This window comes from Pinus tabuliformis, chromosome 3_1 (genome assembly GCF_031772625.1).
Source record: "Pinus tabuliformis cultivar Carrire ecotype Pingquan chromosome 3_1, CPIR1, whole genome shotgun sequence".
In the NCBI taxonomy this organism is placed as follows: domain Eukaryota; kingdom Viridiplantae; phylum Streptophyta; class Pinopsida; order Pinales; family Pinaceae; genus Pinus; species Pinus tabuliformis.
Window position 1 is genome coordinate 141,821,983 of NC_142301.1, and position 17,930 is coordinate 141,839,912.

The 17,930-nt window shown below is 40.9% G+C and overlaps 1 protein-coding gene across 1 annotated transcript; it reads right to left on the reverse strand.

The window, feature by feature from the left end:
• Positions 1 to 13,053: 13,053 nt before the first annotated feature.
• Positions 13,054 to 13,380, reverse strand: LOC149186195 (uncharacterized). Its single transcript, XM_089409246.1, has one exon. The coding sequence runs from the start codon at positions 13,378 to 13,380 to the stop codon at positions 13,054 to 13,056; it is 327 nt and encodes a 108-aa protein (XP_089265372.1).
• Between the last annotated feature and the right edge of the window lie 4,550 nt (positions 13,381 to 17,930).

The following is a 17,930-nucleotide window of genomic DNA, read 5'->3' on the forward strand; positions in this document are numbered from 1 at the left end:
TAAAATCTTTGAAAACTTGGATTAAGATGTTTTTGTACGAAAAAAGGGTTATGCCATTACCTTGATGTTTGGGACTACGTGAAGCGGAAAACCCTTAAGAAGGAATGAAGAATCAAGCTCTGAATATAGTCCGCTATTGGGATCCTCTTCAAGCGAAGACGAAGGAACGATTTTGAATACGTCGTGAAGTGCACTGCAGTTGGTAAGTCAGGGTATCGCGTAGATACCTCGTCCATCCAGTCCACCTCCACCTCCACCTCCACCTCCACAGCATACACATACACCTTCACCTCCACCCCCACCATTGAACATGGTGAACGCAATGAAGATGTCGATCTTCAAAGGGGTAGGAAGCAATGACCATGAACAGTTCTGGTTCATTTCAGATGTTGTGTGGATAGTGTAGTAGATCAATGATGATAATCTAAAGAAATAATGGTTGGTCAGAGTGCCGTGGGATAGAGTGATTACTTGGTATATCAAGTACTGTCAATATCACCCTTGCCGCGACATTGGAAGATACTTAGCAAGTGTTGAACCACGAGTTTAAGAAGCCTAAATCTCAATCGTAGTCTATTACAAAATTTAAGGAGATAAAGAAAGTGGTGAATGAATCCTCATGGGATTTTGATCAAAGGATAAAATTCCTAATCCGGCAGGCTAATATGAACATCACAGACGAACAACACAAAGGTTTGTACATTACTTCGTTGTTCCCCCACTTAAGATTACCATTATCACAGCAGAAGATAGCAACGCAAGTAGAAGCTATGGAGATCGCGATGAGGTTGGAAGCCTCGAAAATACAAGATACGAACATTGGAGTACAATTCACTCACAGTTGGCAAGTCTGCACCTGAAATTACAGAGCCTAAAGAAGGGAAAGGAAGCCTAGCCTGAGGTGCACGCTGAAATTTGGTGCTTGAAATGTAAGGGCCATGGGCATGCTAAGGACCATTTCCCGGTTTATAAGAATAATCTTATTGGGGGAGGGCCTATCCCCCTGAAGGTCGAAAATACCACTGTGTCGAGCGCAGGAGCAACGTCGTGGTGTGTTATTTGTCAAGTTACATGACAACATGCGACAAACAATTTTCATCTACTGCAGAAGTTTGTACAGGCCCCTCAGCAATTTTTTTGCAATTTCTGCAAATCTGTAGGTCATGATGAGCGTCATTGCTAAATTTATGAATCAATGATGGATATAACCCCTACCTATAGAATGCAGGCAGAAATGCGGCCTCCGGATCACGGTGCGGGTGTAGCGTGCAGAGGATTCCAAGGCCATGGAAGAGGAAGAGAAGGAGGGGCTCGCAAAGGCCGTGGAAAAGTTATTTGCTATAACTATGGTGAAGTTGGACATTTTGCGCGCAATTGTTAGAACCCAACGCATCCATCTTGTCAATATTGCAAATAATTTGATCATGTGATAGAAGATTGCCCGATCCTTATAGGAAAGATGCAGGAAAAGAAGACGCAGACCCAAAAACCTACGCAGAATATCCAAATGATGAGGGAGGAACCGCGCGAAGAAGATCACAGTGTTAATATAGTAACGCACAGTGGTATGGCCACAGGTGAAGATAAGGGAAATTAGCCAGAGAACGAAGGATGGGTGCACAAGGCTGCTGAAAAGGAAGTTGGGTTTGACCTCAACCAGGCTAAAGAAACTTTTATGGAGGCTAAAAATAATCTCGTTGAAGCTTCTACGTATGGGAGTCAAGAAGCAGGGAACACTGAAGTGCAGGATGTGGATCCTTCACTGTTAGCTACTTTCTTGAAGACCTATATGAATTTTTTGAGCGATAAGAAGGTAGTAGAAGGTATCCAAGAGTTAATAGACAATTGTGCAGGTAAGATTAAGGTTCCTTCTTAACAACGTGCTGTAAGGAAGCTAGATAAGCATACGAAGTAGACAGGGCACAAGATGAGGTTGACCACGCAAATAGGAAAGTATGAAATGGACCAAGTAACCTTGGATCTGGGGTCTGACGCAAATGTATTGCCTAAAAAAACTTGGGAAAGGATGGGGAGACCTGTGTTGCAATGGTCTCCTAATTAGCTACGCATGGCCAATCAGCGAAAGATTATTCCTATGGGGTGACTGTATGGGGTAATAGTCGATATTGAAGGAGCAAGTGCTCTGGTGGATTTTGAAGTAATAGAAATCGTAGATGACAACAATCTATATCTTGCGCTACTAGGAATTGATTGGGCCTTTGACATGGATGCAGTGATTAACTTGAAGAAGTGGAAGATGAAATTTGAGAGGAAGGTGCTCAAGGTTATTGTGCCACTGGACCCTGTGGAAGGACCGCGCTATACTGAGCCTGTTCGCGACTTTGTGGAGGATGATGATGATCTAGACCAGATATACAAGATCACGTCGTGAGACAAAGATTGGATCAATCCTATGACCTATGGACGAATTTCATGGGATAGGGATAGTTCCTATACCTCAGACTCAGATGAAGACCTTGAGCACTAGCAGAATCGGTTACATGAAGTATCTATGCTACGCTGCAATATGATGATCAAATCACTATGATGTTTATCTACAGAGGTAATAAATCTTCTTACTATGATGGTTTGAATGATGTTAATCTCTTTTTTGATGAATTTGAAATCGAGGTTCTCAAGGAACATCGATTCTAGGCCCTTGAATTGGCACTATGCGCTATGCCTTCCTGATGGTGGGGTACGCAAAAGGAAAGATTTCTTGACTGGAAGGAATACAAGCGGGTGATGAAACTATGGTTTGGATATGCTAACACACGGATGACTAAGAAGTACAGTCAGAAGGATGACCCGCGCGAACATCTGGAGTGGTGGACTAAATCTTGGGGTGAAGAACCTCAACCAGAGTGGGTTCATGTTTTCTTCCATACCTTAGACACTATTCCCATGATTTGGTATTTGGAAATAGAGCTATGCCATTGAACAGGTGAATGGAATATTCTGCGCGAAATCTTCTTATTAACTTTCAGCTTTGAGGATAGATTTGAATGCATTGATGAGGCGTTACAAGAAATTAAGGCCGCTATTTTTATAACGCCTGAAGAGCCCGTGGAATGCGTACATCTAGACTAGATTACACAGTTGTGCCACGCACTCGAATGCTACAATATGACTACTAAAGAAGAGGAGGATGATCCAAGAAAAATCAACATTCCAGAAACTGAAGGTCAACGCGAGGTTGAAGGACCTTAGACAGAGAACCCTAATGTAACAGAGCCACTGAAAACCTGGAAAGTAAACATTGGATCCGATGCGAAGCCTATGTTCGCGAGGATCAGAGACTATTGGGATAAAGATAAAGTCGATAAGGCGTCCGAACTGTTGCGTGAATACCAGGATATATTCCCAACGAATTTCTCAGACCTGAAGGGTATTGTTGGAGACTTGGGCATTATGAAAATTACTTTGAAACCTGATGTGAAGCCTGTAAAGCAGATACCTTAATGGCTCAATCCGAAGTATAAAGAAAACATACGCAAGGAACTAGAAAAAATAATGGAGGCCAGAATTATTGAGTCGATAGAAGAGTTTGATTGGGTAAGCCCAATGGTTGTTTAGGAAAAGAAACAACAAGGCGAAATTAGGATCTCCCAAGAATGTTAAGCAATTGTGTGCAATGTTGGGCCACTCAAGATATTATAGGAAGTTTATATGCCTAGATAACTGCACCGATGGAGAAACTATTAAAGAAGGATGCAACTTTTTGTTGGGATGAGCAGTGAAAACAGAGTCTCGATGTATTAAAAGACAAGATGGTGGCTATGCCCATCTTAGTATTTCCAGATTGGAAGAAAGAATTCCATGTAAATGTAGATGTGTCATGTATTGCGCTGCATGCGGTATTGACCCAGCCTAGCGAAGGTGATATTGATCATCCAATAGCATCTTCTAGTAGGAAACTGTCAAAAGCCGAAAAGAATGATTCCACTACAAAGAGTGAATGGCTTGCGATGGTATACGCGCTGCAAAAGTTTCGACATTATTTGTTAGGCGCACATTTCAAAATGTACATAGATCACTCCGCTCTCAAGTACCTGGTCAACAAGCCTGTGTTGGGGGGGGGGGAATCTGTAGGTGGTTGTTGTTGTTCCAAGAGTATGACTTTGAAGTAATAGTGAATCCTGGACGGTTGAATGCAGGACCGGATGATCATTTTGCAGATATAATTCAGTTTTTGACTACTAGAATAGCTCAGGAAGGGTATTCTACTCAACAGAAGAAGCAACTAGTGGTCCACGCTACTAATTTCTCTGTTATAGCGAGACATGTGTATAAGATGGGAACAGATGAAATATTGCACCGACATGTTCCGAAGTTTGAGCGTGCTAGTATCCTTGCCAAAGCACGTGGAGGAGTGGTGAGAGGAAACTATGCAGGAAGAGTGATCACGTAGAAGATTCTGCGCACAGGGTTATGGTGATCGAAAGTGCATAAAGACGATAAGGCATTTTGTAAAGCATGTGATGCTTGTCAAAGCACGGATAAGACTTCGCGAAGAGATGAACTGCCCTTAAACCCTCAGGTTTTGTTACAATTATTTGATAAATGGGCAATTGAATTTGTAGGTCCGATAAAACCACCAGGAAAGAAGATAGGGTCGTGGTACATTATTACTGCGACAAAGTACTTAACTAGATGGGCAAAAGCACAACTGGTGAAAGATTGGATTATTTCTACCACTACAAAGTTCCTATTTGATTACGTCTTAATGTGGTTTGGGTGCCCTAAGGTATTAATGAGTGATAGGGGCACGCATTTCCTGAATGAAATAATGAGCGCGATGCTTGAATAATTCTTGGTGTACCATCAAAAGAGTACACCCTATCATCCCCAATCCAATGGTACAGTGGAAGCGTTCAATAAGATTATGGAGAATGCATTGAAAAGGGTTTGTAAGGTGAAGAGGAATGATTAGGATGTACACATACCCGAAGTCTTATGGGCCTATAGGACGAAATATAAGAAGCTAACAGGACAAACCTCGTTTAAACTGGTCTATGGGATAGAAGCAGTCATGTTGATGAGTATATTGTGCCAAGTTTGCAAATCGCAACATTGACTGAGATGGATGACCGTGAAACCATGGAGGAGCACCTCGCACAGTTACTAGAGTTGGAAGAAGACTAGTTTCTTACCGGATTTCACCAGCAAGTGCAAAAGGAATGTGAGAAGGCCTAACATGATAAGCATATTAAGTTGTGCACTTTCAAGGTGAATGGTTTGGTTATGCTCTATGATAGTACTTTCACAAAGTTTCTGAGAAAATTCCAAATGCACTGGTTAGGCCCGTATGTTATTAAGGAAATCACAGATGGTGGCACAGTTCAACTCACAACGCTGAATGGTGAATTGTTCCCTGGAAGTGTGAATGGAAGTCGGTTGAAGTTGTATACAGGGGATCTTACCCTTGCGAAATGACTACTGTTGATGTTTGAGTGTGAATGCCTATTCAACCATTTTACACATTTAATTTATCAATCCGAGTGTGTACATTATTTCAAGGTAACACACAAAAAATATATAGGTAGCAATGACACAATCAATCACCAATCTTAGATTCAATAACTACATTAACGAAAGAACCACTGTGATAGGAAATAAGAGTAAATTGCAGAACTATAAAAAGCATTCACAGCAATTAATTAAACTACTATAACAACAATCAAAATAAACCAACACAAATGAAATAACAACACATAGAAATAACATAGCACTTGATCATAAGAGTGGGCCCAACTCCTTGACAAGGGCTACGACGGATTCACAGCTTATAGAGAGAACAACAAAATAACTCGCATTCAATTAATTAATCAATCTTCTATTAAAATCTCAATCTCTTGGATGGCTAACCCCGATTCACAACATTGAAGCCCTTCTTATACAATAAACAGAGAAAATTGTCTCTCAATATGGCAGCTAATGTCTATCATTATACAATCGTTGAAAGGGCCAACTAGTTGCAGAGAGAAAGACAAGAAAGGTTTGGAATAGGCCTGGAATCTGTTATGCTATTACAATGCTTGCCGATATGGTGCTAGAAACTCTGAATCGCTTCTGTGATTTGCACCTGTAACCTTTGACCACCGGATCTGCGGAAATGTCAAGATTAGTAACTCGCATAGGTAAAATCTCCATGACTATTACTTCATTAATTAAATATTCCAGGAATACAATGGAAGAGGGTTTACCTTGTGCGTTTAGAATGATTAGTGAATATAAATGATATAAAAGGAGTGAGAGAGGGAGTGAAAATAGAGGGAAAAAGTTTGCCGATTTGGCACCCAACATCTCCCCCCAACTGGTTGTTCTGCATGCCCTCGTGCAACTCACCGTCTTTTCAGATATGGGTTGGACCGGCTATGGTCAGCGTGAATCTGAGCAAGGTCGTATTCTTCGAACATCTCTGTCCTTGGAATTTTATATCCTTCTGTCATAAGGACATCCTTCTACCAGTCATTTCTCACGTTGTATGCTAGAGTGTAATGTTCTATTGGCAACCAAATGAGGGGAAATGGAAAGCTCAGCCCCATCCATCAGACCCCACAAGTCTAAATGCATGCAAGAAAACGTGGCACTCTTTCTAATGCTCGTGCAAAATTGGGTTCTCCAAAAGGTTCTCAGTTTCTAGACAGTTGAGGATGACATCATCCATCTCCTTTAACAACTATTAAGGGCTTTGTCCTGGAAAGTGACTATCTGTCTCACACAGAGGTCAGTACACCATCTTTGTGTTGCCAGCATTCATTCCTCAGATCCCTCAATCTGTAAAAAGGTGGAGTGCTTGTTATAAATATTCACTGACTAACCATTCTCCCTCCTTATCATCAGTGGCTTTGTAGCTTGATTCCCTTCAAAAGTATCACAAGCCTTCCTCCATTTAACCTAGTTAATGGTGTAGGAGGTGAAGGCTCTCAGGTGAAAATATCCCATGAATGAAATTGTGTTAAAGCTCTCATCATCCCTTAAGAAATAACCATGCATGTAGATCTCGTACATCAAGTGTTGGTTCATGATATCATGGATTCTTATAATACAAAGGAATTGTATCAAGTCTTCGATCTAATGGTTGATCTCCTTGTATACGCTTTCCAGGAAGAAGAAAACGAACTGCTCATGGAGAAACAAAGTGTAACTATGGGAAGGAGGCTGACATGCCATTACCTACTGTGCTAGGGTAAACATCTGTTCCTTATCTGCCTTCAACACATGTATCTGCCCTTCTAAATCCCTTATCTTTCTCTATTGTTTCTCATGCCTCTGCTTTTCTTTGTCCAATTTTTCTACATACTCAGTGAAAATCGCAACGGCCTGCTCTCAAACCTTCACTGTTTCCTTATTTTTTTCATTCACGACAGATTACCATCTTTGAATTTCAGCCGATAGGAAAAATTCTCGAGCCTCGAACAACTGTTCTACAGGACCAGTCTCTGTACCAACAAAAGTTGTGGGAACATCTTCTGTTTGTATAACTGTTGAGGATACCTCAACCTTGGGCCTTACAACCTTCCATTTATATTTATTTGCCTTCTTTTTCAGCCAAGCTACCTGCTTCCACAGTTTCCGAACCTCCATCTTTAGCCGCATGGTTTCTTCGAATTGAAGTTGATACCTCTCCTTGATACATGGTCTCCTTCTCTCACAATGTTCTACCCATTCTTATTTAACAGTGAATTCATTTCCTAGCCCCACAGCTGGTTCAGGAGGTGGTGGATTGCCTTTAGAGGCATCAGCTGGATCCTTTACCAGGTCTTCCTTGCTTGGTTTTCTATCCTCGAGAGAACTTTCTCCCTCAACTCGTCTCAATTCGGGAACATTTGTCACCTGGACAGTGCCCTCGTCGATCGCCCTCTGCTCTAATCTTGTTATAAAAATTTCTTTCTCAGCTTGTTCTTCAGGAAGCTCTTTCTTGGAATCTACAGGTAATGAGATGACAATGGTTGCATCCTCCTTCAGGCCAATGTACTTCAATATGGGAGGAACGACAATTTCTTCTGTTAAATCATGGGGGGAACGGACCTTCCTCGCTCCTCTTAGGATTGTGGCCTGAAATGGAGAGTGGAAAATGTCCTCCAGCTTGTCTATATTGGTCCCATCTGCTACCTCTAATTCTTTTTCCTCCTCACCTTCATTCCTCAATAGGGCCGAGCCTTCTTCATGTGGTTCCTCTTGTTCTACGGTCAACGCTGGTTCTTGTGGAACAACATCAACCTCGGGGTCCACATTATCCTGCCCTGACTGAGTTGGTGGTGGTTCTTGTGTGGCACCCTTACTCATTTCAACATCCACATTTGTTTGGGCAAGTGATGTTGGTCCTGGTGTAACAACCTCACTTTCCATCTCTTTGATCGAAACTTCTTCTCCTTGTGCTTCATTAATGAAAGTTGATTCTTGCAAAAGAGCATCAACTCCATCCATTATCTTCATATCTTCATCGATAGGTTCCACATGCAAGAATGGTTCTTATGAGGCAGCCTTGACTATATAACCAATTGTTTCGTCCACTTCCATTTCTTCCTTAACGGGGTCCATAGACAGGGCTGGTTCTTGTGTGACAGCCTCGACTGTGTCACCAACTGTTTCTTCCACTTCCATATCTGCAATCTTAGGTTCCATAGTTTCTTCCACTTCCATCTCTGTATTAACAAGTTCCACATACGGGGATGGTTCTTGTGTGACAGCCTCAACTATGTCACCAAATCTTTCTTCCACTTCTACTTCCATCTCTTCCGGTTCCTCTTCTTCTTTCTCCATTTCCTCGGGCTCTTCTTCTCCTCCTGATGTACCAACAGGAGATGCTGGTCCTTCCTCTGATCCCTCTGATTCTTCCTATCTTCCTACTGTACCAGTAGGATATGCTGGTTCTTCCTCTGATCCTTCCAGTTCTTCCTCTCCTCCTTCTGTACCTGGAAACCTACCTGAGAGAAGTGATAGTTGGCATAGTAATGACGAAGTAAAAGCATCGGCGGAGTAAAGGAGTAACAACATTGGTGGAGTAACAACAACCAAGGAGTAACAACATCGGTAGAGTAACAACAACCGAGGAGTAACAACATCGACGGAGTAACAACATTGGCGGAGTAACAACATCGACGAAGTAACAACGAAGGCGGAGTAACAACAACCGTGGAGTAACAACATCGGCAGAGTAACAACAACCGAGGAGTAACAGCATTGGCAGAGTAACAACAACTGAGGAGTAACAACATCTAAGGAGTAACAACACCCGAGGAGTAACAACATCCAAGAAGTAACATAATCCGAGGAGTAACAACATCCGAGGAGTAATAGCACCCCAGGAGTAATAGCATCCAATACTTAGAAAATTTTCGGGAGTAACAACAATAACAGAGTAACAACACCCCAAGAGTAACATCATCCGATACTTAGAAAATTTCTGAGAGTAACGAGGCATTACTTATAAAATTTTCCGGAGTAACAGCAACAACAGAGTAACAACACCCCAAGAGTAACAACATCCGATACTTAGAAAATTTATGGGAGTAACAACAAGCATTACTTAAAATTTTTCCAAGAAGATCAGTGTCAGTGGAGTGACTGTCCCAATTACTCAAGAAATTTTCAGCTCCTCAATTATTGCACTTCAATAATAGGTCCTATAAAAAGAGAAACAAGTGAGTAGTAACAACATTATCTATATATATGTGTGTGTGTGTGTGTGTGTGTGTGTGTGTTTTATTAGTTCAAGGATGTAGAGGAGGTCTTCTGTACCAACAACCTTCAATCCAAATTTTTCAGAGAAATGTTTGATGAAGGCTTCTCTAGAGGTTGGGCGGTGGTAAAGTCTAAGTCGATGTCCATTCACAACAAAAGAAACATGGGAATCATCAATTGTAACCAATCTGATAGTCCCATTGTCAAATACCGCATCAACCTCATATGGGCCCAGCCATCACAAGCGAAGCTTTCCCTTAAAATCCTTAAAACGGGAATCATACAATAATGCCCAATCCCCTCTATGAAACACCTTATTTTTAATAAATTTAACGTGCCATTTTGCTCTCTGCTGCTATATGGCAGCAGTCCTTTGGACAACCATTAAACAAATTTCATCTAGTTCATTTAGTTGTTCCAACCGGTTTTTCTAGGCTTCTGAGAGGTTCAATCATACTTCCAGAGTTGTTCTAAGCGTACTGATTTCAAATTCCACTGGGAACAATGGGAATTTACCATAGACAAGTTCAAATGGTGAGAATCTTGTCATGTTCTGCCATGTTGTTCTATACGCCCAAAGAGCTTTAGGGAGTTTTTTAGCCCAATCCTGACGATGATTTTCCATGGTGTTAGTGAGAATGTTTTCCAATACTTTGTTTGTGCTCTTCGTTTAACCGTTTGCCTAAGGATGTTATGGTGTTGTTATCCTATGCTTGATCCCATATTTTTCCATAAGCTTTGCTATCATGTGTGACGTGAACTGTGCTCCTCCATCTGAAATTCCCTCTCTTGAAGTACCATATCTAGCAAAGATTTCTTCAAATAAAAAGTCTGAGAAAACCAGCTCTGTTTCTTTTGTTACAACCTTAGATTCTACCCACTTCGTCACATAATCTGTGCAGACTAAAATGTGGAATTTCTGATGTGAAGGTGGGTTAAATGGACCCACAAAGTCAATAGCCCATCTTTCGAAGAGCTCTAACTACCTGTGGCTGTAATGGCATTTCATCTGAGTGACCAGGCTGACCCATCTGTTGGAAGCTATCACATCTTCGAACATAATTCCATGCATCACTAAATACAGAGGACCAATAATATCCCATTTGTAACACCTTGTGGCCAATTCACTTGTCTGCAAAATGCCCCCCACAAGCACCATCATGAGCAGCTTTCAAAACCTCATAGATGTCACTTTCTGCTACACAATGATGGATCTACTGATCACCCCCTATGTAAAAGAGATATCTTGCTATCCATGAGTAACTGGCACTGTGATGAATAATCCTCCGTTGTTCCCTGTATGACAAATGATGAGGTACTTTTCCTTTAGCCAAATAGTCAGCAATGTCTGCATACCAAGGGGTATTAGTAGAAATTGCAAATAAATGCTCATCCAGAAAGCTATGTTTTACAGGTTCTCCTTCATTATCAGCATTTAATCTAGACAGAAAATCAGCAACTACGTTATCCTTGCCTGATTTATCTATAATGCTGATATCGAATTCTTGAAGTAATATCAACCACATTGTTATACGCCCAGGAGTTATAGGTTTGTTCATCAAATACCTGATTGCTGCATGATCATTGTGTACAAAAGTAGGATACCCAATAATATAGTGTCGAAATTTATTAACAACATAGATGACATCCAAGAATTCCTCCGTTACCGTATAGTTTAGCTCAACAAACATTAAATTCTTCCTAACGTAATAGACCGCATACGGCTTCTTATTTTCTTGTTGTCCCAACACTGCCCCTACATCCCCTTGAGAGGCATCTACATGGATATGAAACTTGAGTTCCCAATTGGAACCATGTAAGATTGAAGCTTGGCAGATTAGTTCTTTGATCTTCTCAAAAGCTACTTTACAATCATATGTCCATAAAAATTCTGCATCTTTAGTTAACAATTGAAAAAGTGGAAATGCGATCTTGGAAAAGTTTTCTATAAAATGCTTATAGTAACCAACACAACCAATAAAACTACGTACCTGAGTCGGTGTCTTGGGAATAGGAAAATGCAAAATTACCTTTACCTTGGTAGGATCAACTTGTATTCTAACAGTCGAAAGCAAATGTCCCAGTACTACTCCCTCCTCTCTCATCATAAATGAAATTTTGTACTCATACAAACATGCATTTGTTTACACCTTTTAATGACTTTCTCCAAATTTTCCAACCCTTCTTCGAATGACCCCCCATATGGTGTGAAGTCATCCATATAAATTTCAACACGATCATCGAGTAAATCAGAAAAAATCCCTAGTATTTCAATTTGAAAGGTAGCAGGTGCATTACAAAGACCCAAGGGAAGGACTCGGTAAGTGAATGTTCCCCAAGGGCATGTAAAGGTAGTCTTCTCCTAATCCTCAGGAGCTATTTGGATTTGGTTATACCTGCTAAACCGGTCCAAGAAAGAGAAAAACTTCTTCCCGGCCAGGGTATCAAGGACTTGGTCGATAAATGGCAGAGGAAAATGATCTTTCAAGGTTGCTTTATTCAACTCCCTATTGTATACAAAAATACACCATTTATCATTCTTTTTAGGAACAATGACCAGCGGGGATACCCACTGGCTGTCCGAGATTGGGTAAATAAATCTTACATCCAATAACTTCTGGAGCTCCTCTTTGACAATGTTCTTCAAGGTAGGGTTCATCCTTCTTTGGGGTTGTCTCATGGGTCGACAATCTTCTTTAATGTAGATATGGTGAGTACAAAAATTGGCAGGGATACCTTTCATATCAGTATAATCCCAGGCGAAAGATTCTTTCTGTTCTCGAAGGATCTTTAGGAGCTTTTCAGTCTGGGCTGGTGAAAGATTCCAGTTGATATTCAATGTCCTTCCTGGTTCAATCTCCACCGATATGCTATCATAAAGTGCTGTTACAGGAATGTGTTCACCTTCGGTTTCATATTCGATAGTTTCCTGTGTTTCACAGCTCATGATTGATTCCAAAAACTGTCGAGTTGGATCTGCAATAGCATGAGGGCTGCTAATAAAAGTGCTGATAGTATCATCCTCTATCTCATTCTTAAAGCAGAGGACTTGCCCCATGGTAAGCACTGGCTAGAGTTCTTGCTATTCAGTTTCGATCCCATCCAAAGACAAAGAGTTATGCTTTGGCTTTTTCTGTGAGCTTGGTTCAGCAGGGGGATAGAGAACAATATTTTTCGTGTTTTCTCGATTAGAAATTATCATGTTCCCTGACCGACATCCAATATAGGCGTTAGCGGTTGCAAACCACGACCATCCTAAAATAAGGGGATGACCACCAGCTAAGGACTGTGTATGTAAGACTAGGAGGTCAACAGGATAGCACAAGAATCCACTGAAATCGTTATGTCTTCCAATTTCCCTATCTATCCGATTGTAGATCTGTCAGCTAATTCTAAGACTGTAGGGGTTGGCTTAAGATCACGCAATCCTAGTGTAAGCATGGTTTCAGAAGTAATTACATTAATTGCAGTGCCCAAGTCTACTAGCACGTTCGGAATATCTACCCCGTTAATATGAACTGTTAGAATTGGGTTCCCAGGATCCCCATATTTTACAGGCAAAACCTTTCCCAACATAATGTCAGATAACCTCCCCATAACATGAATTGTAAGTGGATCTTTTGTTTTCTTCCCAGGTCTCTTAGAATAATATTCTCTTATAGTTTTAGCGTAAATTGGTACATCTTTCATGGCCCGAAGTAGGGGTATTTTTACAAACAAATTATGCAATTCTCCTAAAAGATCAAATTCCGGTTGAGGGACCCATTTACTCAAGGCTAATCATTTTGGATAAGGAGGATTGGTTTGACAGGCCTGAGTAACAGTCAAATGAGAAGGAGAATATTCCACAAATGGTTGGGTTGTTTCATCCCTGACTGCTTGAGATTCTGGATTCTCATCGTCAAGATGTTCAACAATAACGGGCGATGTAGGAGCATTTACTACCCGGCCAAATCACAGATTTATCTCATTAAACCCTGCGATAGAAATGTTGTACGAAGGAAGGTTGAGGGTGTCTGCTTGTTGAGCGCCCTTATTGTTTGGATTTGGGTTTGGCTGAATAGGAAGTTGAGGCCGAAGAGGAGGATTATTGGAGGGAACGTTAGAGGGCAGTTGTAATTGCTGCTACTGTGTAGGTTGAGGAAATTGAGCAGCAGGGGGAACAGGATTATGCCAGCCTTGAGACCATGAAGAACTTGAATTAGGTTGAGGACACCATGGCTGCCAAGGTGGGTATTGATAATATTGAGGCCAAAAAGGAACTGACTGAGGATTCATATTATAATATTGAAAAGGATCCTGAGACGTACCTAGATTTAAGCCTGATGATCGTGGCTGCCATGGTTTTTTAGACCCCATGAAGCATAACTGATCTGGTTCTTCCTTTTCCCTTTGAAATACTGCCTTTAGTGCTAGAAGAGATGGACATGCACTGGCGGAGTGACTCTGTTCACCAATAGCGCATGTCTCTATAGTGTCTAGTGGGCACTCCTTTAGTGGGTGTTTCTTTCTACACCGTGGGTAGAAAATAGCCATAGTTCTTTCAAACTCCATATATTTCTACTTTTCCTGCAATGTGTCCATTTGGGATGATAATGTACTTAGGATATCAATTTTCAAATTATCTAGCATGTTCCCAATTTCTGCCTTTGTGATTCCCCCACTTGATGCTTTGAAATTTCGGATTCCTTGTTTATTCCTTGCAGCTCCCCTTGAACATTGAATACAGAGTTCACAGATGGTGTCAAAATATTCCTTAGATATATCCCCTTTACTGACTATGTTTAACAGCTCCAAATATTCTTCCCTCAGGGCCCAGAGAAAAATAACTTTCAAAATATCCTTATCCAAGTCACTATGGCCATATCTTTGGAGAGTATACTTAAAGCGCTCCACATAGTCCCCCAAGTTTTCATCCTCCTTCTATATGAATTTAAAAAATATTTCCTTAATGTCCCGAGATTTACAGTAATCCTGATATTTCTCCAGGAAATCCTTCTTCATGTCATCCCAGGTAGAAATTGTCTTTCCTCCGAGACCCATAAACCATCACAATGTTGTCCCTTTTAATGTAGCAGGAAAAAATTCCAGCTTCTGAGCATCATGACGTAGTCATACCCTCTGTAAACGATATCAAACTCCAATAGGAAAGTGTCTGGGTCCACCATGGAAATCCCATGGAATGGCAGTGCGGTCAGTGGAATAGGCTTTATTGGTGCATCACCCATAATTTCCACAATTGGGAATTCAATTGAAGATGTTGCGGTTGCCATAAATATCCTCCAATACTCACTTGGAACTTCAACAAGTTCCTGTTGTGTAACAACTAGTGGTTGTGAAAGTTCAACAACACTTCCCTGATCGCGAGGTGAAGAAAATCCTCTGAGATTTCCTTCTTCGTGGAGTTCTTCTTCTGACCCTCTGCTGGAAACCTCCTCCCTGTCTGATACCAGAGGAAGTGTCTCTGCTTTCTCTAATGCCCTCCTTCCTGCTTCTCCTGTAGCTGTTGAAAGGGATACTTCGACCTCTGGAGGCCGTATAGGTTGTTCCACAGAATGTCCTTCAGATCTTGTGTGAACCTTCACCCTAGCAGCAACTCGTGAAGAGGCTTATAATGCAGCTTTTGTGATAATTTTGTGGATATAGGTATTCCTTGCCAAATAATTCCTTCCTTGCCTTTGGGGTCCTCCTCTGCCCATTTTATTCAAACCATTGTTCATACATTTATTGGAAAGAAAACATTAAAATATTCACAGCTCAAGACCTGGAGCAGGGCGAAAAACTCTTTTCCCTCCCCAGGACGAGAGGATGATTTGAAAACAATAAATCAGCAGAAAGAAAACTAAAGCTCAGGAACTGGAGCAGGGTGAGAAAACTCTTTCCCTCCCCAAGACGAGAGAGTGGCCCCATTGTAAAAATCGAAAAGAAAACAAAAGAAAAAACCAAAAAAAAAGACAGCCAAGGCTTAGGATCTGGAGTAGGGTAATGATTCCCCCCCCCCCAGAACAAGAGTTTGGTTTCTAGGAAATCAACAAAACAAAAAGTAATAAAAAATAAAAGAAAATAGAACACTACGCTCAGGACTTAGAGTAGGGTAAAAAATTCCCTCCCTAATACAAGAGATTGATCCGTAGATCAGTGTAGATCACGTTCTTACACCTTGTTAGCCTCCTCGGCAACGGCGCCAAAATGTTGGTGTCCGAGTGTGAATGCCTATTCAGCCCTTTTCCACATTTAATTTATCAATCTGGGTGCGTATATTATTTCAAGGTAACGCGCAAAATATATGGAGGTAGAAATGAAACAATCAATCACCAATCTTAGATTCGATAACTGTGTTAACGAAATAACCATTGTGACAGTAAATAAGAGTAATTTGTAGAACTATAAAAAGCATTCACAACAATTAATTAAATTACTGTAACAACAATCGAAATAAACCAACACAAATGAAATGACAACACACATAAATAATGCAGCACCTCATCAGAAGAGTGGGCCCAACTCCTTGACCAAGGTTGCGGTGGATTCACAACTTATAGAGAGAACAACAAAATAACTTGCATTCAATTAATTAATTAGTCTTCTGTTACAATATCAATCTCTTGCACAACTAACCCCCAATTCACAGCATTGAAACCCTTCTTATACAATACACAGAGAAAATTGTCTCTCAATATGGCAACTAATTTCTATCATTATACAGTCGTTGAAACGGCCAACTAGTTGCCAAGAGAAAGACAAGAAAGGTCTGGAATCTGTTATGTTGTTACAATGCTTGTTGATATGGTGCTAAAAGCTCAGAATATCTTCTGTGATTTGCACCTGTAACCTTTGACCACCAGATCTACGGAAATGTCAAAATTAGTAACTCGCATAGGTAAAATCTCCACGACTATTACTTCATTAATTAAATATTCCAGGAAGACAATGGAAGAGGGTTTACCTTGTGTGTTTAGAACAATTATTGAATATAAATGATACAAAAGGAGTGAGAGAGAGTGAAAATAGAGGGAAAAATTATGCAGATTTGGCACCCAACAACTACATGGTAGCATGGCAGTCTTAGCGCTCAAGGCAGTTGCAAGGGTGAGCGGGACTATAAACCACACTTCCCGAAGAATAAGAGAACGCAGTAAGGAGTTTGCACGATGTATGCAAGGGGTACAACAAAAGAAGCTGCGACAAAAGAAGTTGTGATGGATGAGTTGCGCCATGGGGGTTGGTGCCGCACAACCGGGTCCAAAACTAGTCGTTGAAGTCATTGTTCATGATTGGATAGAAAAAATTCCGTTAGGAGGAGCGGGTAGGAGACATTTATGGCAAAAATATTTGGATATCTTTCGCCAAGATGCATTTATGATCAGAAAATGGAGGGAACAGTCGGATTTGAATTCGAAATCACCTATAAATCTGGCATGTTGGTCTGTCGAAGAACACTTTGCTTTCTGAAAGTTGCATATGAGCCCTCTTGTTTCACTCTATGAATCGAAAAACTTGGGAGGATTTAGTTTCAAGCCCAGCATTTGTGAAACTACCTAAGTGGAACCAGAAGCTTATCCTTGAACAAATGTTTGAGCCAATAAGTTCTGAAGTCGTTCTCTCTCAAGCGGAAGCCCCTGAAGTTGCATCAATAGAAGCCACGCCATCCATGCCTATGGCCTCGCGATCGTCTACGCCCAAGCAATATGATACTAAGGAGAAGCAAAATAAACCACAACCTATACCAGTGATGCAGTTGTTATCACTCCTCTGGATCTCCAAGGATGAGGAAGAGTCCAAATGAGGTAACCACAGACCAAACTTTTGACTTGGTAGCTAGCCCTACAAAGCTAGAGAGGGCTCTCCCTAAAGGATCACAACCAAGAGGGCTAGATAGATTAGGGTTTTAGGCTAGATATAGCATCTTAGGGGGTTGTATTATTTGATGTGGTTGGGGTAGTCACTAGATGAGTGAATTATGTCAGGAAATGAACTAGGTTAGGGCAAAAGAGAATCAAAATTGCAGACATCTAATGGGGCAAGGTAGGAAAGTTACTTTAACACTTGGTACTATAGTGATGAGATGGTTTAGATTAGTGAGGTGCTAAAAAGAGCATGAGGATCATGAATTCTTTTTAAACTGAAGAAATGAAACAATCTATGATGATTTTCCCAAAACATAGCATACAAGATGAATTCTGCTTATAACACCTTGAAAATCAAACATACTTAGAGTGAAATGAATCATGGAAGGTACA

What these genes read in the sequence shown, in the direction of transcription:
- LOC149186195 (XM_089409246.1), bottom strand. Translation starts at nt 13,380, where the DNA reads ATGAAAGATGTACCAATTTACGCTAAAACTATAAGAGAATATTATTCT.